The sequence below is a fragment of the Pogona vitticeps genome, chromosome 6 (genome assembly GCF_051106095.1).
Source record: "Pogona vitticeps strain Pit_001003342236 chromosome 6, PviZW2.1, whole genome shotgun sequence".
NCBI lineage: Eukaryota > Metazoa > Chordata > Lepidosauria > Squamata > Agamidae > Pogona > Pogona vitticeps.
Window position 1 is genome coordinate 99,017,624 of NC_135788.1, and position 23,636 is coordinate 99,041,259.

Consider the following 23,636-nt stretch of genomic DNA (forward strand, 5'->3'; position numbering starts at 1 on the left):
CCGGGAAACGACAACTAGCTATGTGTAGCTGCTTCGTACCAAGTAAGCTTCTTTGTCCATCGAGCCCAGTATTGCCTGCTCTGACTGGCAGCGGCTTTTCGGGATCTCCAGTAGAATCCTTCCCATGACCTGCTCCTTGTTCCTTTTAATTGGAGCTGCCAGGGATGGAACTAAGGGCTTTCTGCTTGCGAAGAATGAGCTCTATCTCTGATGGTCCCTTGATGAATACCCGAGTCTGGCCATCAAGAAAATGTGGTATTATTTGACCTCTGAGAAGGTCTTCATCCTCATTATACTGAAAGTCTATGTGCCACTTGCCAAATCAAAATTCAGTTTTTGGTGTCATGAGAGGGAAAGATGAACAAGTAGAGCCTGAGGTGACAGAGAACAAAACTAAAACGTGTTCACTGGTTAAAGTCTTTGCTGCTGGATGAGGCTGCTGGTAAATCCTCTATGTTGCAGTGATCAGCCCTGTCAACACCAATATGTCCCCTTGGACTGTGAAGCACTGAAGGCAGGGGTTTCCCAGTATATCAGATGCTCTCCACCAGGTGTCAGTCCGTCTGTCAGCCTCTCAGTTTTACCTGTTTGTGTTGCTAACTCAAAAGTTTTCTTCTCCTAGGCTTTAATAACCAAATCTTTTGAGGGTGGCTTCTGAGATAACACCTACCATAATAACAAGGGCCTTTCTCTTTCTCTTTTCCCCTTGTTCTTGATCAGTCCAAATGACCATTCTGACCAGTGGCATGTTGTAATGGCAAAGCCAGTATAATGATCAGTCTTGGGATCACTGTGCTGTGAATAATCAGGACTTGGGGACATCATTCTTTTTGGACTACAGTTCCCAGAAATTCCCAGTCAACCTATGATTATGGCTGGCTGGGGATTCTTGGAGTTGTAATCCAGACAAATAATGTATCCAAGCTCTGATTCTTATGAAGTGATGGTGCAGTCCCTGTGAAGAGCAACATTTTCACTTATTCACTCACACAATATAGGATCACAGCATACACACTTGTGAGAGATTACCATTTTAACAAGATGGTTTAACATCTTGTTAAAGATGTTAAATGGCAAAAACATGGCAAAACATTGTACTACTATAATATTTTATAATACCTTTTAAAAATTCAAAAACAGCTCTTTCTAATCATACTATTAAATTCCTGAATTGACAGGAGGTTGAAAGGGGTTATAGTTTAATTTTTTCCAAGGATTATATTGTCTACTGTGGCACTATAGAGGTAAAGCACTATGCCACTCTAGCCAGAATTCTGTGGTGGATTTACACCAGCATAAGTAAGTGTTATTGCTGAAATTGTGATCAATGAGTTGCTTGGCACATTCTTAGTGACTTAGGAAAGTGAGTGGCAGCTCATTAATTTGTGGCAATTCACCACTCTGATTTACATTGTCACATTTACACAATTGGATTCTGTCCTCCTTCATTTTAGTACCATTTTGAATTATTTCAATATATATTATTTTTAGATATTGATTTTGATAGCAATGGTGTCTACTGCGATGGATGCAGTAGCTTAAAACCTATTGTGCATTTACACAAATGGCGTAATGTGCAGAAGTGAATTTCCACAAGTTAAGAAGTCTCCATAGACATTATCTGTAATATATAGAGTTGTACACCCTGGTGTACAACAGGGTAGGTCTTACCCTACAGCAGTGATGGCGAACCTATGGCACGTGTGCCACAGCTGGCACACAGAACCCTCTCTGTGAGCATACAAGGCATAAGTTGCCCTTGAGAAATGCTTACCTGTCCTCGGATCCCAGATTTTGACACTCCTCTCTAATGGTGCAGTGGTCCAGCAATGGCGACCATTACCAGTCTAGCCCAATGGGGGACTGGAGGGCCAGTAAGTATTTCTTTGTTAATACTGCCTTTAGGAAAAAACAAACAAACAAAAAACCCCCAAGCATTTAACCCTTGCAGTGCAGGAGCAGTTATTTTTTTCTAAACTAAAACCTCAGCATTTGGGTTTTAATTGCAGTACTGGCACTTTGTAAATTGATTTTGTGTTGCAGTTTGGGCACTTGGGCTCAAAAAGGTTCACCATCACTGCCCTACAGCAACCTGCCTCTAAAAGTTGTACCATTTCTGTAACTGCTACAGGATTTTAGCCATTGAGCTATGGTAGATTTAAATGACCTCTAAGTTATTGCCTGTTTCAAAAGCCTACATGTCTCTAGCAAAAGATAAAAGAGCAGTACTAAGGTGGCAGTGACTTGATTCTGGAAGTCTGGCAGCTGCACATTCATCTTTTGAACCTGGAAAACTGTGTCCATTCCTGTTTCTCCCATTCTCTTTTCCTTTTTTAAAAAAGATTTCTCGGAAGAGTGAGGAAAGTTATTTTTAAGTGAAGTTATTGTTTTAGATTTCCCAAAAGTAATCAGTTATTATTGCAACAAATTAGAAGTAATTATTGTTTCCTGTTTCTCAAAAGCAAGTAAAATAGTTGCTTTTGGGTTGTTTTAAAAAAATCTTCTGAATGCCATAAACCATTAGCCTATGATATAAACACATACATATTCATGCTCTTCAGCACATAAGATTGTTGTGTTCTTCCTCTTCCATATAAAGAAACCACATACCTATAATGATAAAAGTAATTAACAAGTTACAGCTTCCCTCCATAAGGTGTGAAGTTTATCTCTTGCTAAGCTACTGTTGCAATGCAATTTAGGTACAGTATAACTTCTTTATTGGATGAAGAGGAACTTGTGATTACTATCTACTTACTTTCAAACTCCGCTTTTTAGTTCCCAGACCTAGGCTGAGACTCAGCCACGATGGTCTGCCTTTCAACCATTAGAAGAAAATGGTCAGTTCAGTTGGACTGCTTTGCTATCTTTACCAGCTCATCTTTCATCTTGTCTCTCCACCTTTGGAATCCTTTTCTCACTCAAATTCTCAACCTTGGTTTGTTGGAGTGCTTTACTTTCTCCGGCTAACTTCTCCTCTCTCTGACCTCATATTCCTTTCCCTGCACAGTGCAACTTTTTCAAGAGAACCCGCTATTATAGAATCATGCCAAAGTACCATGCCGTTCGGATCCGGCAGGAGGAGCGCTATCAGCCAGCGGGTGGTTTCCTGCCTCCAAAGCACAAGAAGCACTGGGTGACAAACTGGCGAGAAACGGGAAGATACTACTGATGCCTTCACTCCCACCGTCGTCTCCTTTTCATGTTCATGGGCTGCTTTGCTTTCTTTTGTAAATAGTGCTGGACCAACAAAGGAACTGTTATTTAAATCTAAATTATATGACTGTAGGTCAGGGATGACCCAAAGCTTTCTCCTCCAGCGACACTGTGATCTTAAGCAGAACACGCTCCTTGCAAGATGGACCACCTGGTAGGCATTTATGGGACACGAGGCACAAAACAGGCAGCTTTTTTCATTTCTATTGATGGATATCTCTCTTTTTAAAATCACCATTGTGTGCAAGAAGGGGACGGATTAGAAAGTTAGCTTAGCTTTGCACTGGGTGCCTACGTAACCAAACTGACTGCATTTGTGTAAGTACTTGTGTTAGTGACCCAAACACTAGAATGTTTGTCCTCTGGCTACGATTTTTTGGAGCTAATTATGATTTCATGAGGAGATGATTTATATTGACGTTCATTTTCCAGTCAAATGAATTATAATCTTAGAACTCCGGAGGTGGAAGGGACCCTATGGATCGTCAAGTCCAGCCCCTGTCAAGGAGGCACAGTGGGGACTCAAACTCCCAACCTTTGGCTCCACAGCCAGATACCTAAACCATGGAGCTATCCAGCGATTCAATGCAGCTTCTCTACTGCTCATAGGTAGTCGTTTTCAGAACCAACCCTGCTTAACGGTAGAGCTGTGTCTTGTGCCTTTAGACCCTCTTCTGGCCTTTCAGAAGATTCCTGCTGCTTACAGCAGTGATTATTTAGACAATTTCATGATGCCAGAACACAAAGGAATGTAGGAACCAGCCTTATACTGGGTCAGACCATTGGTATATCTGGTCAATACTTAACTGACTAGTACCATTAACTCTCCAGAATTTCTGCCATATGCCAGTCTTTCTCAGCCCCACCTGGTGATACTGGGGATTGAACCTGGGATCTTCTGCATGGCAAATATGTGCCCTACAACTTTCACACACTCTGGTTCTTTCCCTCCTTTTGATAGGACTGCCATACAAAGCCACTATAATTTGCCTGCTTATGTGAAACCAAGTTTTCTTGCAGAATTTGCACAGAAAATGTTGGTGCAAGGCGCCTCCTGGGCCTGCACCAAATAGCATGGAAACCAGAATTCTTACCCACCTTTTAGAGCCTCACACAACACCTCAGCTTGTGTAAAGGCAGTCTTTTTTTACCATTGGGTTAAGTTGCCAGCTAGTGCAAACTCATCTATGGAAGGCTGCTTATAATTTTCACAGCTTTCCTTGTCTCTAATACATGGACATTAATTCCCCCCCCCTTTTAAAATATGTTTATTTTGTTCAGTGCCACCATTAATTTCTACATTTTTTTCATTCTGTCCCTGGTGAAAGATTAGAGCTTTCTGTCATTGTTTTCCTCTAAAGCTCTTGTTAAAGACTTCTAAGGAGGGGAGAGTGAATGGATTTCACTCCTCTCGCTTTGACTGCAGGATTGCAATTACCTCATTATCCTGCCCTATATTATTTTACAGTAAACACTGGATTTAGCACCACAAAATCTGCCTGCTGAGAACTACTGATCCTTTTTAGCTACTGTTCTATGTCCTTCCTACGTCCTTCTTTAGAGGGACGGGTTAGTTTTACTCCTACTGTACTCCTGCATGTTAAGAAGCACCATGATGATCTCAGGTCTTGAAATGTAAGAAGGGAAGCAGGATTTTATTTCAATTCTAGAAATTATTTTCTGCAGTTTGGGAAATGTCAGTGACACTGATATCGTATAGTCAAGGCTTACAGGTTTAGGAACAGTACTTTTCCTTGCACACACTCCCCAGCTTCCCTTTCGCCTGTGTTGTTTCGATTTGTACACTGTGCCATAGTGTTAGAGCACTCTGGGCAGTTTACACCATAATTATGCACTTTGCCCTTCCACCAGCAACCTGGGTGTTCATGATACTGAACTTGGAAGGATGGAATGCTGAGTTTACCTTGAGCAAGCTACCTGAACCCGTCAGAATCTAACTCAGGTTGTGAGCACAGGCTTGACCGTAGTGCAGTTTAAGCATTATACCATGGGGCAGAGTGCTCAGCTATGGTCTTCACAGTAGTGTGTGGAAGCGGGGATTACAGCAATTACATACTGTGTTTCCCCAAAAATAAGACAGGGTATTAATTTTTGCTCCAAAAATGCATCAGGGCTTATTTTCAGGGGATGTGTTTTTTTTTCACATGTACAACAATTTACATTTATTCAGATACAGTTATGTCATCTTATGGTTGCTGCACAGTGGTGGAGGATGGGGTTTCACTTAACTAGGGCTTATTTTGGGGGTAGGGTTTATATTACGAGCATCTTGAAAAATCATACTAGGGCTTATTTTCGGGGAAACTGTATTTTTATGGGGTCTATACAATGGCCTGTACATCACAATTTCCAGTTACACCCCTAGCTGGGGAGAACGGCACTTTGTAGGCAATGTAGACTGCAAAGGCTTGACATCATCATGACTTAAAATCAGGTTCTACCTGAGCAGTGTAAATTCTCCCTTGAAAAAGGGGGTCACATGTCTAAATGTTGCCGGCAGGAACACGAGTACTATCTTAAGATAGAACCCTAGAAAGAAAGATCACATGCCCTCTGTAACTCACTTCCCATCTCTAAGCTGTATATTAAATTATTAAGAATGTACCTATCTTTAGCTATGTGTACAGAATAAATGCTATATATGTATTATATATATATATATTTGTTGCTTACTGAAAGTTATCACTGTTCATGGTACTGGAGGTCTTGAAACATTGTGCCTTGGTTGTAAATACGCTTGAACTGAGTTATTTTATGAATAAAAAAAGAATATAATTTGTAAAATTATGACTGAAGTGTTTTCTTTATTTTCTAATTATATGAATTAACTTCCTTGAACCCCTTTGTCAAGGAGGCCCAGTGGGAACTGAACTCCGAAACTCTGGCTCTGGGCATAAACCACTGAGTTACCCAGCAGTTCACGAATCAATAATTCCCTTCAATCCATTTCAGGATCTTAAATCGTTGAAATAGCTAAGGTTGAAATAACTACAGGGTGAAATAGCCAATCAATCTGGCAAAACCAAGTGCTCTTCGTTTTACTTTCAATCTCACAATAAGTAGATGTACTGTATAAGTAGCAGGGACTGGATAGGTTGGGTGCAATCTTTAGCTGAAAGGTATCTCTGTCTAGCTAGATTAGGAATGGGAAATTTAGCAGGATTGGGGGCAAGGGACCCCCAGCACACTCCACCCAAAAGGGTATAAACACCTGCAGCTCTGAAATCTAGGATGACCACAAATCAGTCCCCAAATATCTGAGGGTTCTGCAAATAGCAAATCACAGTAAGGCGTTCAGAAAGTGTTCTGGGGAGCAACACAAGTTGGACAAATAACCAGAATGGTGGTGGAGGTGAGGAAATACGCGATGTGCTTCAAACAGAAATTATGAGCCGATATCCCGGTGTGTAGCACTGCAAGTCACAACCACAACCAGACCACTTGAAGCAGTGGAACCTATAGAGTTGAATCACCAGTCAAATCCCTGCTGTTTCAGTGGGCCTACTCTAGTGTATCTTACTACATTAAGCACCAGGATTTTAAACATGGATCTTGATAGCATAAAGAGGCCTTCTGTAGCCTTTAATCATCATATTCTTTAGAAAGACAGGCTAAAAAAAATCCACAAAGCAAATGTCCTGTATTTTTTTCCGAATCAGATGTGTATCAGAAAATAAACAGAGCTTTCCTGGCTGCTTCGAAAGCTATGTGCGTTGCAGGTGGGAGTGAACCATTACTTTTCTTCTTTTTGTATTTTTTGGTATTCTGTCAGATTCAAAGACTTTGTATTGCTTGGTTTGCATTCTCCAAGAAGCATAATCTTGTTCCCTCAATGCCTGGGGTATGACTTCTGAAAATATTTTTAGTTTTACTTTGAGATCTCCTGCTGCAGCTCTAGTTCTATTACGATTTTGCAAAGTCCTAGCTAATGGTTGATGTCACAAATCAGAGGACAGACACTTTCCAGAGATAGATGTTGCTATCTTCTTCATAATTATCACCTATAATTTCCTCTTGTCTTCTGAGCTAAAAATGCTATGACATCTGTATCTACAGGAATTGCCTCCCATTTTTCAACGCAGTCTTTTTTTGCAACACTTCCTACCCAGTTTTACAAACAGCACTCTAAATGGGAGTGTGGATTTCACGCAACGACACTCTTTTCTAGGTGTTCTCCCAGATTGTGGAGTGCTCTGCCTCAAGAAGTTAAATTAGCCCCTTCTCTTTTTATTGCTTCTGTAACAGTTCAAGACCTGCCTCTTCAGGCAGGCTTTGAATAACTGTGACTGAGCCCCATCTTGAATGCTGGCTTATCTTCTTTTTAAATGTTTTCAGTTTTCAAAAATTTTGATAATCTTGTAATTGTTTTTAATTATATATTTTAAACTTTGTAATTCATGTTTAGCCTAACTTTTAATTTAGTTCTGGTCTAACGTGTCATTGTGAGCCTCCTTGTTCCCCACTGGGAGAAAGGTGGCTTAAAAAGGAAATGAATACTGTATAAAATAAACTTGGCCTTCTGAAGACAACGGTGGTGCATAAATAAAACAAATGACGACGATAACCCCCTATCCCCCTTCTATTATTATTATTATTATTATTATTATTATTATTATTATTATTATTATTATTATTATTATTATTATTATTATTATTATTATTATTATTATTATTATTATTATTATTATTATTATTATTATTATTATTGTCGTCATTGTTATTGTTGTTTTGTTGTTGTTGTTGTTGTTGTAAATTACCAGACACAGACAATCAAAACTATAAAAACATTGACTGGTGCAATATAACAGATACAAGTATCTGTTCAATATCAGCTTAGTATATATGCTGTTCCTAAAATTGCTGGGTTGTGTTTTTTATTATTATTATTATTATTATTATTATTATTATTATTATTATTATTATTATTATTATTATTATTATTATTATTATTATTATTATTATTATTATTATTTCAAGCTGCGATGATATTATTTCCGAAATCTGCAACTGCTTATACTACTGCACCTTGAGCCTCGCGAATAAGGCGTTAAGTGGGCGTGTCCCCAGAAGGAGCGCACCGCCTCTCCCCCGTCCCCACGTGGTGATAGCCACCGCCTATTCGCTGGAAGGGACTTGTTTTTTTAACTCGCAATTGGCCGGAGGGGGCGGGTCTTGCCGCGGATTGGCCAGACCTGCGACAAGGGGGCGATGCCTTCGGGCTCTGAGTTTGGCAGGGGTGCCAGTCGGCCGCTGGACGGTCCCTCTCTAAGGCGGCAGCGGGGAAAGAAGCCCCCGTTGCCGACAGTCCCTTCCTCCATCCCCGGGAGCGGCCTGCCCAGGCCTGGCGGCGGCGGCGACACCATGCGCCTCCTGCGGTGTTTGCTGAAGGGCCAGTCGGCGCTCGCCGGGGCTCCCAAGTACATCGAGCACTTCAGCAAGTTCTCGCCGTCGCCGCTCTCCATGAAGCAGTTCCTGGACTTCGGTGCGTGGAAGGGACGGCCGGGACGGGGGGGGCGCGCAGGGCCAAGGACGGAGCGGGTCCCCCCTCCGAGGCGATTGGAATTTACCTCTCCGGCTCCTCCGCCTTTGCCTTTTCTTCTTGATCTTTGAATGCTCCTCCTTACCCCCCTTCCCGGCAATGGCAACGTGGTGTCTGGGCTGGTAAACAAAATCGTGTCGCAGTGCAATCCGATACGTGTCAGTTCAGGGCGAAGCACCATAGAATTGCATGGGGCTCCTTCCCAGGCAAGTGGGGTAAAACGAGAAGGGGCGCCGCCTGCCTTGTGGTTTTTATAGTTAGCCTCCTTGGGTACTGGGCGTTGAAAGGCTGTCCATGGAGGTGAACCAGCAAAGAAATCAAACCGATCAGGAGCTAGGCTCGTCCTGATTTAAATGGCCACGTCTTTGCCCTCCTCCCTAGCAGAAGCAGCAATGGGATTCCCCGATGCTGGTCTTTAAAAAAGGAAAACAAAAGAGACCCCTGAGCTGGCTTTAAAGATTACTTGGGTTTGATCTTACTCAGAGGTAATGCCCGTTGAGTTGAATGGAACTGACGACGGGGTTAATAGGATTGCAGCCTAACATGGTTGTGGCATTCGGTGTTGTGGACGGGAGCTCACGTTGTTGAATGCGTCTAGTATTATCCTTGGTGAGCAAACAGTTCATATCTGATGTGATGGAGGAAGGGAAGGAATGGGAAATGCAAAGGAGATGAGGCAAGTGGCTGTGAAATGCAAGAGGCGGGAAGTATCTTTGCAAAGCTTGTGGGTCACAAGGTCAATGGCAAAGTTTAAAACAGTAGTTCCTAAACGTTTTGACATCACACTTTTAAAATATATTTTTGAGAAACCCTTGTATCTCCCCACTTCTCCATTGCCATCATCCGACCCCAACAAATTTTACTAATACAAAAAGACTTGGAAACAGTGATGTAACAGCAAATCATTGCCACCTTATAGTGAGTATCTGTGGCTGAGTTTGAACCTAGGTCTCCTTAGTCCTGCTATAACACCCTGTTCACAACACCACTTCGAATTAACTTTGTGACATGAAGTTTGAAAATCAACCCTGTTGATCAGAGTTCCATAAACTTATCTAATTACTTTATCTCTTCTGCCCTCTAGATTGCTGTGGATTTGTGAGAGGGGGAAAAGCTTAATGGTTAACTACTTATTTTGCATATGGATGTTCCAGGTTTATTCCCAAGTATCTTTGGTGAAAAGGAACACATAGCAGAGGATCAGGAAGACCTCTCTCTGATGTCCTGTATGCTATTTCCTAAATGCTTTGATGAAGATGGTTAGCATCTCAGGTATTTTCCTGTGGGAGTTCAAGTGGTTAGAGTGTTCCTTTTACCTTAGGGAGAGGAAGGTTCAAATTCCTGCTTCGTTGCCAAGCAGACCTTAAGGCAGTCTTTCTCAGCCTAGCCTACCTCACAGGGCTGTTTTGTAGCTAAAGTGTGGGTGAGGAAAGAATGGATGGCAGTCCATAAATATTCCCAGATAAGCACACACAGACTCACCTATCCCCCCATCTTCCACAAAGCAGTATTCTAACAAGCCAATTTAGCATGTTCTCATTTTGGCTTTCTGTGTCATCTGGTAAATACATTTCTCTTACATCTTCTTGTAGTACTTCTTTCTTGTCAAAGGTCAGAAAGCAAAAAGGTTGAGTGCACGTGCATTTGAGATTATCTGTTCTGTCCTATATCCAGGTGGGCAAAATGTTGCTCTCTGGTTGTTGTTGAACTATGTTTCCCAGCAGCAATAGCCAGTTGAGCCAGTGGTGAGAAATTTTGGGAATTACAGTTCAGGAATATCTGGACAGCTGCAATTTGTCCATCCCTGCCTTAGAGAAATGCACACCTCCCAAAAGGGACAGATTTACAGCATTCCTATACATGGATCTTCACTTGACTAAATAATGCACCTGGCATTCCAGTTCTGTTTAATCCAGGAATGGGGAACCTCTGACCCTCCAGATTTTCTGGGATTACAACTCCCAGTAGTTCCAATCAGAATTGAAAATGATCAGGGATAACAGAGCCTTTGGTTGAACAAAATCTGGAGTGTCACAGGTTCCCCATCTTCTCTCTGCCTGTGGGATATGGAGCCAAGTTAAACTAACCACATTCTGATTTCGTAAAGCCCCTTTGGACAGATTTTGCAACCTGCCTCCTGAGTCAATACCTCTTCCCTCTCCTTCTGCAATTGCGGAGTGGCAGAAATCTGGAAGTCAAAGATCATGAATCCGAAGGAAAAGATTAAAATCAAACAGAAGCAGACATAACTTGTTTGTGGCAGAACCAGATCCTAATCCCTCTCTTGATAGTGAAAGTGTTGCTGCCGCTTTCAGAGTTTGTGCTGTGAATAGGAGGAGGGAGTTTGGGATGTCCTTTGAAGGCTATGAAGGACAACTGGTGCTGATTGGGGGATCCTCAGCGTCAGAGGGATTGAGGAACCTCCCCCAGCCCCAGATGCCCCCTCCCTGCAACTGCTTTTCCTGCAATGCTGTGTGTCTAGAGCATGATAGTCATGTCTGATGCTCGTTCTAATGGTAATGTTAAACCTGTTCCTTATGTGGTTGAAAAATAGAAACCTGGAATAGGGACCGTGAGGCTGTTTTTCTGTCTTCCACAGATTATGTGCATGTTTGTCTCATTTAGTTCGGACTGTGTGCTGCTTTGCTTTGCTGGAGAATGGAAGGGTGGCAGGGGAAAACCTAAAGTTGCCCTAGATTTCAGCTTGACTTTTGCATTGGTCTGATCTGGCATTCTCATACTGTTTGTGACATAAACACAGACAGCCCGCATCCATATGTTCTATGGCTCTTTTGTCCAAGCTCGGACAAGGATGTAGTCTGCCCCAACACAGTGATCAGCAATATTACCTTGTGGTGCCTTTGCACCCCACCTTTCAGTTATGTTCACGTTGCCATGCCAGCTCCATTGGTAAATGTATTACATTTCTACTGCTTTTGGAGTTGTAGCCCTGTTAGTCTGTGCAGAATTTCAGACAGAAACTCAAAACAAAGCAAAAGGGGGGGAAAAAGCACCTTGAAGACTAGCTGGTGGATGTGTTCTCTCCTGTTTGAATGAGACAGCGTTCCACAACTAGGTGAAGGTTGTTTCAGCTGGCCTGATGGGGATGGTGGGCTTGCCCTCTAGCCTTGTAAGCTGCCCAGAGTAGTGGCCTAGCCACTAGAGGGGTGGGATAAAAGTTAAAATAAATAAATAAAGGTGCAATACATCTGGATAAATTGCTAACATCGATAAATTGCTAACATGTGCTGGATTATGGAGAAAGCTAGAGAGTCCCAGAAAAATATCTACTTCTGCTTCATTGACTATGCAGAAGCCTTTGACTGTGTGGACCACAGCAAACTATGGCAAGTCCTTAAAGAAATGGGAGTGCCTGACCACCTTATCTGTCTCCTGAGAAACCTATATGTGGGACAGGAAGCAACAGTTAGAACTGGTTGGTTCAAAATTGGGAAAGGAGTATGACAAGGCTGTATATTGTCTCCCTGCTTATTCAACTTATATGCAGAATACAGCATGCGAAAGGCAGGACTGGAGGAATCGGAAACCCGAATTAAGATTGCCAGAAGAAATATCAACAACCTCCAATATGCAGATGATACCACTCTGATGGCAGAAAGTGAGGAGGAATTGAAGAACCTTGTAATGGGGGTGAAAGAGGAGAGCGCAAAAAACGGTCTGAAACTCAACATCAGAAAAACTAAGATCATGGCCACTGGTCCTATCACCTCCTGGGAAATAGAAGGGGAAGATACGGAGGCAGTGATAGATTTTACTTTCTTGGGCTCTATGATCACTGCAGATGGAGACAGCAGCCACGAAATTAAAACACGCCTGCTTCTTGGGAGGAAAGCGATGACAAACCTTGACAGCATCTTAAAAAGCCAATAAAAGTCCGAATAGTCAAAGCTATGGTTTTTCCAGTAGTGATGTATGGAAGTGAGAGCTGGACCATAAAGAAAGCTGACCGCCGAAGAATTGATGCCTTTGAATTGTGGTGCTGGAGGAGACTCTTGAGAGTCCCCTGGACTGCAAGGAGAACAAACCTATCAATTCTAAAGGAAATCAACCCTGAGTGCTCACTGGAAGGACAGATTCTGAAGCTGAGGCTCCAGTACTTTGACCATCTCATGAGAAGAGAAGACTCCCTGGAAAAGACCTTGATGTTGGGAAAGTGTGACAGCAAGAGGAGAAGGGGACGACCGAGGATGAGATGGCTGGACAGTGTCTGCGAAGCAACCAAGATGAATTTGACACAACTACGGGAGGCAGTGGAAGATAGGAGGGCCTGGCGTGCTCTGGTCCATGGGGTCACAAAGAGTCGGACACAACTAAATGACTAGACGATGACATCTGGAGGACTGCAGGCTGAAGAAAGCAGCCATAAAAGAAGTGTACCACTACTGTTTTAATTTTTTAAATGAGGCATCAGGGCTTAGTGGCTACTTAGGAATAATATTGCCTTGCATTCTTTGAGATCAAATGAACTTTTAAAGGTTTGGTTGTTTTTTCTGGGGATTTTCCCTAGTTGCAATCTAATGCCTTTGTATTTTTTAAGTATTTTGGACCTTTGTAAAATAAGCTGGGTATTTATGGGAAAACACCTAATTAAAAAAATATTTTGTTTCAGGACAGAGTCTTGGTGTTGGGGGAAAAAGTTATCTAGAGTTCACTGAAGGTTTAAGCTGCTGCAGTTCTGTTCTTGTTCATACTGTCTCCTCCCATGACTGTTCTAGATTCCGGGTTTTATTTCTAAGGAAAACAGGATTCATTGAAATATGAGATGACCATTGGTGTGGGTTGCCCAGACACTTTTGATTTGACATCCCCCTTTCCCCAGACACCCTAAATCAAGGGTGTCACAAAGTAAATTATAATCTACTGGTACATCTCTGGGTGTTTGCAGTAGATTGGAAAGAGCCCCTGACTCCAAATAGTTTGACAGTAGCAACGAATTGGGGAATGGGGGAGGAATCTTAGGCACATCTGATCTCATACAACTAGCTCAGCTTTTAGCCTCAGTGTGCCTCATCTAGAGAATGGAATCATCAATTAGTTGCTGCTTATCACACCTCTGTGTAACTCTGATTATCATTAGAGGTATTTTCTTTTGTTTTTGGATGCTTTCGCAGGGAGCCCCTCCCAAAATTTGACTGCAAAACACAGAATTTTCCAAGAATTCAATTTTGGGAGTTGCAGTCCATAAACACTAGCCTGAAGTCTCTCCCATATCTCTGGTGAGGACATACAGTATGACACTAGAAATCACGTTACTCATCTTAAGATAGGGCAGTAGGAGTCAGATTTCAGATGGAGACATAAAAGAATTTCATCAGCGCTAAGGCTAGTTTGTGACCTGAGCATCAGAGCAGGCCATTCTTGAAGCAAAGGCTCTGTATATGGTGGATGTCATAATGAGCAATATAAAAACTTCCACTGCAGATAACTTGAATCCACCACTCAGCCCCCTTTTGATTTGTAAAAAGATGTCCCCCCTTTTCAAGCTGTCCTCTGTAGCCATAAGGTCTAAACATAGCCGCTTCCACTCTTGGGTCGCCAGATGTTCCTGAACTACAACTCCCGAGAAATCCTGGTTAGCACAGCTAGTGGTGAAGGCTTCTGGGAGTTTTGGTCCCAGAACATAAGGGGACACAAGGTTGGGAACCCTTGGTCTAGCAACTTGCTATTAAAGATGTAGACTCTGATGTTTGTATGGTGATATTCCATGTATATTATCTTATTTTATGTAGCAAAACCAGCCAAGAATCCTGTGACACTTCAAAAGGCTAACCAATTTAGGGTGGCTTCAAGGTGACATCTATGAGTTTTCATAGATGTAATTTGAGGTCTCTGTCTTTCTCTGTGTGTTTGAGAATTCCAGTATGCTGCAGCTACAAGGAGCCATTGTTAATTATAGAAGCATAATTGTTATCTGGTTAGAACCCTAAACATGTCCCAAAGGGAATGGTAAACCATTTTTGAGCACTCCATACCAAGGAAAGCCTGGAAAAAGTTGTCATTATAGATGGGCATGAACCTTCCATGTTCCCTTCCCCCATCTCCCCACCCAACCACCCACTCACCCATAGGAGGGCACTCCTCTCGTCCTCCTCCTCTTTGGCTGTTCGACCAGTCTCTGGCAGGAGTGGGGGTTTGCCTATCCTGCCTCCTTGTCTGAGTGGTCAATCAGCCAAAGAGGTGGGGCAGGGAAGCCCGTGCTCCTGCTGGAGACTGGTAGAAGAGCCTAAGAGGAGGAGGAGAGGAGCGCATGCTGGCTGGTGAGTGGGGAATCCAGCCAGGGAGGGGGTTGAAGAGAATGTGTGGCACCTGTGGTGCTGAGGTTCATGCGCATCTCTAGTTGCCACAAATCGGAAGTACTTGGTGGCACATCATAATCACCATTATGGTGGATAATAATATTTCTGCATTGATCTTTGAGAGGGAGTACAGTGGACCCTCTACTTAAGGAATTAATCCGTATTGGAATGGTGGCTGCAAGTTGAAAAGTCTGTAAGTCGAATCTCCATTGACCTACAATGCACTGAAAACCGATTAATCCCATAACCAGTGGTTTTTATTCTATTTTTTATTCCATTTTGGTTTTTTTCTGGTCTGTAAGTCGATTCTCTGGCTGCAAGTCGAATCTAAATTTTGCAGCCAGAGAAGTCTGTAACTCGAAAAGTCTGTAAGTCGAGCCGTCTGTAAGTCGAAGGTCCACTGTACCCTAGCTGATATAATCCTCTTTCCTGGCCATGTGACATCAACTGATAGCAAGGGCATCTTTTTCTTGTCTTTCATTTTAGGATCCAGCAATGCCTGTGAGAAGACCTCATTCACTTTCCTCCGCCAAGAACTTCCTGTCCGGCTGGCCAACATCATGAAGGAAATCAACCTTCTCCCAGATCGTGTGCTGAGCACCCCCTCAGTTCAACTAGTGCAGAGTTGGTGGGTTCATGTGAACTCTTTATGAACTGATAAAAAAACTACCCTGTTTCCATGAAAATAAGACCTAACCTGAAAATAAGCCCTAGTATGATTTTTCAGGATGCTCGTAATATAAGTCCTACCCCAAAAATATGCCCCAGTTAAGTGAAACCCCGCCCTCCACCATTGTGCAGCAACCAGAAATGACTTTAAAATAAAACATCCCCTGAAAATAAGCCCTAATGTGTTTTTTTTGGAGCAAAAATTAATATAAGACCCTGTCTTATTTTCGGGGAAACATGGTATATAGAATTCTAGAGGTGCACTGGAACTTGTGTATTGTCTAGTTCAATCCCTTTGCTTTTAAGCCTGGACATTGTATATCGAAAACAGCAAGGGAGATAGGAAAACCTATGTCTTAGCTGAATAACTTTGGGCTCTAGATCAGATCTCTGTTGATGAAATGGTGCTCATGGGAAGGAAAGGAAATTGGGGGTTTGAGGTGTTTTCTTTTTACCTACTAAGAACTGAGATGAAGTGAAATTATCCTTTTTGAAATTAACAGATTTGCAAAGACTGAAGTAAATTGGCAAGAATGAAATGTATGCAAAACCATGTACAGGCATACCTCCGTTTACAAATGCCTCAGTTAACGTAATTTTTGGTTTATGAACCAAAATCCATTGAAAACAATGCCTTGGTTTATGTTTTTTTTCTGGGTTTTTTTGGTTCGTGAAGAAAGTTTCCCCAGGAAGCATTGTGCCTGGAGGTTTGTTGCGGCACCCCCATTCCTATGGTATTTTGGTTTAAGAAATTTCCTCATTTCTTTCTTTCTTTCTTTCTTTCTTTCTTTCTTTCTTTCTTTCTTTCTTTCTTTCTTTCTTTCTTTCTTTCTTTCTTTCTTTCTTTCTTTCTTTCTTTCTTTCTTTCTTTCTTTCTTTCTTTCTTTCTTTCTTTCTTTCTTTCTTTCATTCTTTCTTCCTTTCATTCTTTCTTTCATTCTTTCATTCTTTCATTCTTTCATTCTTTCTTTCTGTTTATTGTTATGAAGGAACATTTATTGGTATGAGCTGTTGTGTGCACCCTAAAGTGGTACAGGCGAGGAACAGAGTTTACTACTTTATGTCATGGCCCATGAGGTCCATATTGGCCCCATCCCATTGCTCCAAGAGAGACAGTTTCACAAAGTTCATCATTGATTGATTGGTTGATATCCCACTCCCGTTAGTGCCAAGGATTGGGAAATCTTTTTTTCATAACTAGAAAATGTGCAAGTATTCATTTTGACCTTAGCAAGGTCAAAACATGTTGGGAAGGGTGTCAGGGAAAACACCAGGGACATAGATGGCTCTCTGAGGTCCCAGGTGAGCATGCTTTAGCTTAAGGTATGGGTACCTTCTGGCTTAGGAGAGGAATGTCTGCCTTCCGGAATGGGAAGAAATTGAGTACAAAGCTGGAAAAGCCATTACATACTTTTGTGTGGAAAGGGGTAGGAAGAAACCTAGCAAAATTGGATTTAGCCTCTAGGACCTGAGGTTCTTCACATCTACTCCAAAACAATTGACTGTGTTTTGGAGTATGATTTTGGAACTGAGAAAATCTTGATCTGAGGCTTCTCTAATTCACTCTGTCAGAACTTTGCCCCCACATCCACGAAGGACTATTTTATTGAGAATGGAGAGAATGTGAAATGCAGGAAGTTGAAACAGAGTATTAAAAATGTAGACTATTTTGTAGATGCAGTGGTTGAATGCTGGACATAAATCTGGAAATAAACAGATGGACAATGTGAGGGGTTCTAGTCAATGAAAGTTTATGTGCCAATGACTGAAGTCCTGTTGCGCTGTTATGCAAAAAGTGTAACCTTCGTGGCAAAATGCCATAAGCTAAAAAAAATTCCATAGGCGTTATCACTTGCATACCAAGTCACACAACTCAGTGCACATCAGATAAAGTTTTCTTGCTTGCTCGCTGTAACAAATTTAATGCTGGTCCTCCTCTAAAATGCTTGGTTTCTAAGAAATATGTAGCTCAGGACTGGGAAATGTTTACTCCCCCAGATGTTGGATTGAAATTCATTCCATCCATGCCACCAGATGCTCTGCCTTAGGGCTGACAGACCCTGCAATCTGGCAACATGTGGATTAGGTCTCTGGCTGCAGAACCAGAGGTTGGGAGTTTGATTCCCCACTGTGCCTCTTTGACAGGGATTGAACTGGATGGTCCATAGCAGTGGTCCCCAACCTTGGGCCTCCAGATGTTCTTGGACTACAACTCCCAGAAGCCTACACCACCACCTCTGCTGGCCAGGATTTCTGGGAGTTGAAGTCCAAGAACATATGGAGGCCCAAGGTTGGGGACCACTGGTCCATAGGGTCCCTCCCAGCTCTCCAGTTCTTAGATAACATCTGGAAAGTTGTACTTCACTCAGACCTGTTATAGAGCCTGTTGGGTTTCCTAAGCTGAACTGGAAGGGTGTTGTGTGCTCAAGCACTTGTTTGTTTGTGTTAGTGACAGTTGAATTGCTTGTTTTCTCCTATGTCTTTGTATTTTTCTCACTCTTTTTCTTTAGAGTATGCTGGTAGGCCCTGTTAGTCTGAAGTTGCTACGCTTGCTAGTAAGGTTATCATGCAAAAAGTACCATAGGGCTTCTGTCCTTTTAATAGTTGTGTGGAAAATGAAACCTGAACAGGTGCAGCTTGTGTGACAAGCTGTGCCTGATGGATTTCCCCTTCCATGCAACTATTAATGATACCAGCAGCCTTGTCATGTGGCCACTTTATTCCCTAAGGACATGACGAGCACTCACAGATTTTCTTGTCTTTGAAGGAAAAGGGCCCTTCCACTGGACAAGAGACAGGGTCAACCCCTGTGACATTTTTGCTCCTGCATGGAAAGACCAATACTTTCTTCTTTAGCATTAGCAAAACAAAACGCCCTGTGACTTTTGTACAAAAAAAGCAATCTTTGTTTAAAACCCTCCACACCCTTGTCTGCTGCGGCTGCAAAAAACCCCCCGCCTTTGTAGACTTTTTTTGGGGAAAACATGTCCAAATATTAAGAATGTGCAAAAGCTCTTGAAATCTTGATCAGCAGTGAGAAAACTTCAGAATTTTTTTGTTCTCACCAGTGAGAATGGAAGAAGCTAAGATTTACAGCCTCTTCCCTGCCAGCTTTTGGTCTTCACATTTAAAATTTAGGAGATAGAAGACTAAATCAAACATCGCTCTTTAAAAAGCTGGTCTGAACTTTATGGATTAGAAAAACACACACTAAGCCTTGTGCTCCTCGCACAATACAAAAGCAAGGGCATATGGTACTTTTGTTAAATCACCATTTTTTTAAAAAAACACTAGCTTTTGAAGTATACCAGTCTTTCTTTCTTTCTTTCTTTCTTTCTTTCTTTCTTTCTTTCTTTCTTTCTTTCTTTCTTTCTTTCTTTCTTTCTTTCTTTCTCAGGCTGTCAGCAGAAGTCAGGAATGTAAGTTTGCTGACTGATGAAGACTGGTATATGTCAAAATAATAATAGTAGTAGTAGTAGTAGTAGTAGTAGTAGTAGTAGTAGTAGTAGTAGTAGTAATAATAATAATAATAATAATAATAATAATAATAATAATAATAATAATAATAATAATAATAATAATAATAATAATAATACTGTAGTAATAGTAATAATAGTAATAGTAATAGTAATAGTAATAGTAAAGGTATTACCTGCCCTTGCTTTGTGGTGTGAACTTTGTCCCACTTCAGGGAAAGCATGTGACTGGTGACTGGCTTGTTGGTCAGTTTAGCTCTTTGAGCTTTTCTTCCATTGCATAGGAAATGCAATCCGATTCCTGCTGCAGGGCAAACAGCCAGGTCAATTGTTTAAATGCCCCATTTCGGTTCTTTTTCTGCACCCCCCACCCCCAAGTGCCTTTGAAACCTTATTGTTTCTGTTGCCTCCTCCAGGACGACTCCCTTGTTGACTCTTGGCCCGTTTACAGATACTGTACAAATCTAACTCCTTTCCAGGCTACTCTTCCTCAGCCTGATTTTCATGTTGGCTGGGGACGATGGGGATTTAAATTCATCTGGAGAATGCCAGATTGAGGGAACCTTTCGTTGTCTCAATGAAAGCATAGTCACACATAACTGTTTCCATTCAGGAAATGCTTTGGTTACTTTTTCATTCCTACGTACCTTGCCATTGAGATTTAGAACCAGACAGGGGTCACACTGGTGATTGCTGAAGGTGTACAACACAATTTAATATGGGATTTGGCAGTCTTGCCGATTGAGGCCAAGGTTCTCATTTGGCAAATAGAATTATCTCCTGGCAGATGTTTTGGCAAATGAAATTGGAAAGCTAGAGAGACCCCTGCCAGGAAAATAGCTGTCCCAGTCAGTAACCTGAAGTACAGGTGCAGAACTAGATACAATTGGGGGTGTGAGCGCACACATACACATACAAGTCTTATGACAAGAGAAAGATTACAGATGTCTTCATTTGTTTCAGGGATAAAGCACTTCATGCCATATCATCCAAGTTGTTGGCACGGCACCACCGGTGCTTTGCGTTAATTCCCCCACTGGCTGCCTGGCTGCCGGCGCGCACGGCTCCTCCCCTCCCCGTCGCACAATCTTCCGTTCCCGACGGGGCAGGGATTCCCTCAGCACTGCCCGTTAGGGACCAGCTGCTGAAGGAGGCAGAGAAGGGCAGTCCCATAACTTAGACAACACAACACAAAGTGCTTGGTACCATCTGTAATTTGCTATGTTTAAGGGTTCAAAATTTTTGCGAATGTGCTCAAGGTGGTTTACAGTTCTTTTAAAAATTTAGAAAAGGGAGTTGATTTTTTTAAAAAATGAAATTGTTTCTAGTGCCTTGGTTTTCTGTTCGGGATCAGATGCCATACGCATCCTAACCTGGTCACTTGCCTTTACCTCATGGCAAGACATTGTGGGTTTGATGTTTTTAAAGGTAATAATGAGCAAAGGAACTGCATGGGTGAGGACTGGGTGGGTGGGGAGATGCCAAGTTAGGTATTTTGGGGGCATTTACACCTCTCCTGGCCACTCCCTCCTCTGCTACCTGGACCACATTTTAAATACGGGCTGCTGCCCTTCTTCTTCCTTCTGTATTTGCTTCATGTCCTGCTGTCTCTCCCTCTCTCTCTAATTCATGAACCTTTTAATATTGGCATTGAAGCACAGGGCTGTACTGACCAGCTCAAAGCTGCAGCTGTCTGCCATTTTGATCTGACCTCTTCCTACCTGGGGGATTGGATGTACATTGAGTCACTCTTGATATATGTTTGATTTATTTAATATAATTAGATGTTACTTTAAAAGTGTTCATGAATTTATCATTTTAGTTGTTGTGAGCCTGGATCCTTGATGAGGAGAAAGGCAGCAAATAAATAAATAAATATATACATTTAAAAAATAAATTCTTCTCATATGGCTTCAATCCATTCCCCTCATTGGATTTTGCCTCCAAAAGCTAGCTTTGAACTGGCTGACCTCACTGCCAGTCTTTCATGCTGAGAAAATATATCAAATCACAATGGTGCAGGGCTGCCTTCTTAAGTTGCCTGGTGTTGTGCTCTGCTTTTCAGCACACACCAGCATGTGACTGCCATAGTGTTGTTATCTCACTGGCCTTGTGTGTGGTCCTTTGAACTCTGTGAGCTTGGGTCACTGTCCACTGGTCAATGACCCTGGCCATAGAGGGAAGAGCTGCCTGAAACAGTTAATGTCAGGCCATTGTTGAGTCTTTTGAGAATCAGTGACATGAGCACCCTGATAAGGTAGACTTTTATCTTTTTAGGTCACCAAAATCTTTTCTTCCCCTGCAAGCTGGTCTGTTATCACAGCAAAGCTAGGAAGAATGTTTACGAATCACTGCTCTTGTAAATGCTCCTTCTGCTTAGCTTCTTTTTGCTTTTGTAGAATGCATTTAAAAAATAAATATAAAGTTGATAGAGGGAAGCTGTTACAGTGGTGCCTCACTTAATGATTGTCCCACATTACGACAAACCTGCTTTACGACGATCTTCCTGGAATGGATTATCGGCGTTAAGCGAGGCACCACTATATTCCTGTCAGGCAGTACCAGAGCCAGGAGACATCCACTCAAACTGAGTGTTGGGAGAGTGAGAACAGACAAAAGAAAATATTTATTTACCCGGCAAATTGTTAGTCTGTGGAACTCCTTGCCACAGGATGTGATGATGGCATCTGGCCTAGATGCCTTTAAAAGGGGATTGGACAGATTCCTGGAGGAAAAGTCCATCACAGGTTACAAGCCATGATGAGGATGTATAATCTCCAGGCTTAAAAGGAAGGTACCGCTAAATGCTGGTTGCAGGGGAGGGGTATCAGGAGACAGGTATCTACGGTAGTTGTCTCGTGTGCTCCCAGAGGCATCTGGTGGGGCCACTGTGAGATACAGAAAGCTGGACTAAATGGGCCCCTGGCCTGATCTAGCAGAGCTGCTCTTACGTTCTGGGGAGGAGGGCTAGGTCTCTGCATTTTCTAGTGCCTGATAATAAATACTCGTGTCCACCCAATCCCCCGCCCCTTGGTTGTTATTTTTATTAGTTTTAGGGCCTAATGTTTATTTGATCAATTTGAGAGCTCTTAAGCAAATCAATCAAGTGCATTTGTTAAACAAAAAATTGTGTCCACAGCAAATAAGGCTACAAACTGTTATTCTTCAAAGAAATCTCCTTGGGTATTATTTATGGCTGAGGACCATAGCAACAGGGTTATCCTTGGTTGTTGTGGGTTTTTCGGGCTCTTTGGCCATGTTCTGAAGGTTGCTCTTCCTAACGTTTCGCCAGTCTCTGTGGCCGGCATCTTCAGAGGACAGCAGTGAGTGGCGAAACGTTAGGAAGAACAACTTTCAGAATACAGCCAAAGAGCCCGAAAAACCCACAACAACTATTAGATCCCGGCCATGAAAGCCTTCGCGAATATAGGGTTATCCTTATTTGGGGGGAGGGGCAGAGAAGGAAGAATTCGTGGGGGAGAGATCATCACTTCCTAAACCAGAGGGGTGGGAGTCCTTCATTCTAGGAAGAGACATAAAGCCACCCATCCATCCACTGCCCACTTTTTTAAGCCTTCCCTGCTTCAGGGGTTTCCACTACGGGATACTACAGGCTTGAGAGATGCCTCAGATGCTATGCAGATATAATCCACTAACACTATCTCACAACAGTATCTCCTTACTCAGAAGTAAATTCCACTGTGCCCAATGGGAGTTTGTGCCTAAATGTGTTTATTGCACCATTAATCTTGTGTTTCTGATCATGCTGTCTTCATTTGGTGTGTGTCAGTAATGCCCAGGGAAATTCACATATGGAAAAGTGGGGGTAGGGATGTGATTCTTACATTTAAAAATGACCGAATTATCCCTATTGTAAGTGGGGTTTGTGTTGTTCTTCAACAGCTATGAAAGTGCTGGGATTAATCTAGCATTTCCATGTCTTCTTTTCCTTCCACCAGGTATGTGCAGAGCTTGCTGGACATCATGGTGTTCCTGGATAAAGACCCTGAGGATCAAACAGCACTCGGACAGTGAGTTCAGGTTTCAAGAACTGCTGGTGCCGGCCCACGAAAGGCCCTTGTGTATATGTTGTCTTTGAGAACCGTTTCTTTCCTTTCTTTCTACCTGAGAAATGCCTATAAGTGTGTCATTGTATTTGGAGATAACACCGGCTTGGTTCTGCCAACTGATGCTTCCCCACTTCGAATGTGACCGAATTGATGTTTATTTAATTATTTAATCTCTAAATAACCCACCTTTCTCCTTGTAGAGGGACTTAAGGTGGCTTGCGAAGGTTTGAAAACACAAACATTAAGAAAATTTTGTTTGTTTGTTTGTTTGTTTGTTTATTTATATGCCACATTTCTCCCAACAAGGCACCCAAAGCCGCTCACAACA

At 42.2% G+C, this 23,636-nt stretch overlaps 2 protein-coding genes across 5 annotated transcripts in view; both read left to right on the forward strand.

Moving 5' to 3' along the window:
• Positions 1-4,809, forward strand: part of ITGA3 (integrin subunit alpha 3) — an 80,157-nt gene extending 75,348 nt beyond the window's left edge. For both annotated transcript variants that reach the window (XM_020794020.3, XM_020794021.3), the window contains one exon: positions 3,011-4,809. In XM_020794020.3, the coding sequence (XP_020649679.3) occupies positions 3,011-3,172 (162 nt within the window). In that variant the 3' untranslated portion in view covers positions 3,173-4,809. The remainder of the gene's footprint in view (positions 1-3,010) is intronic.
• Positions 4,810-8,462: 3,653 nt separating this feature from the next.
• The window catches only part of PDK2 (pyruvate dehydrogenase kinase 2), a 35,461-nt gene continuing 20,287 nt past the window's right edge, over positions 8,463-23,636 (forward strand). The window contains exons 1-3 of one of the 3 annotated variants that reach the window (XM_020793965.3): positions 8,463-8,719; positions 15,580-15,721; positions 23,198-23,269. In XM_020793965.3, coding sequence (XP_020649624.3) covers positions 8,599-8,719; positions 15,580-15,721; positions 23,198-23,269 — 335 coding nt within the window. In that variant the 5' untranslated portion in view covers positions 8,463-8,598. The remainder of the gene's footprint in view (positions 8,720-15,579; positions 15,722-23,197; positions 23,270-23,636) is intronic. The other 2 variants (XM_020793966.3, XM_078377960.1) reach the window with 2 other exon arrangements.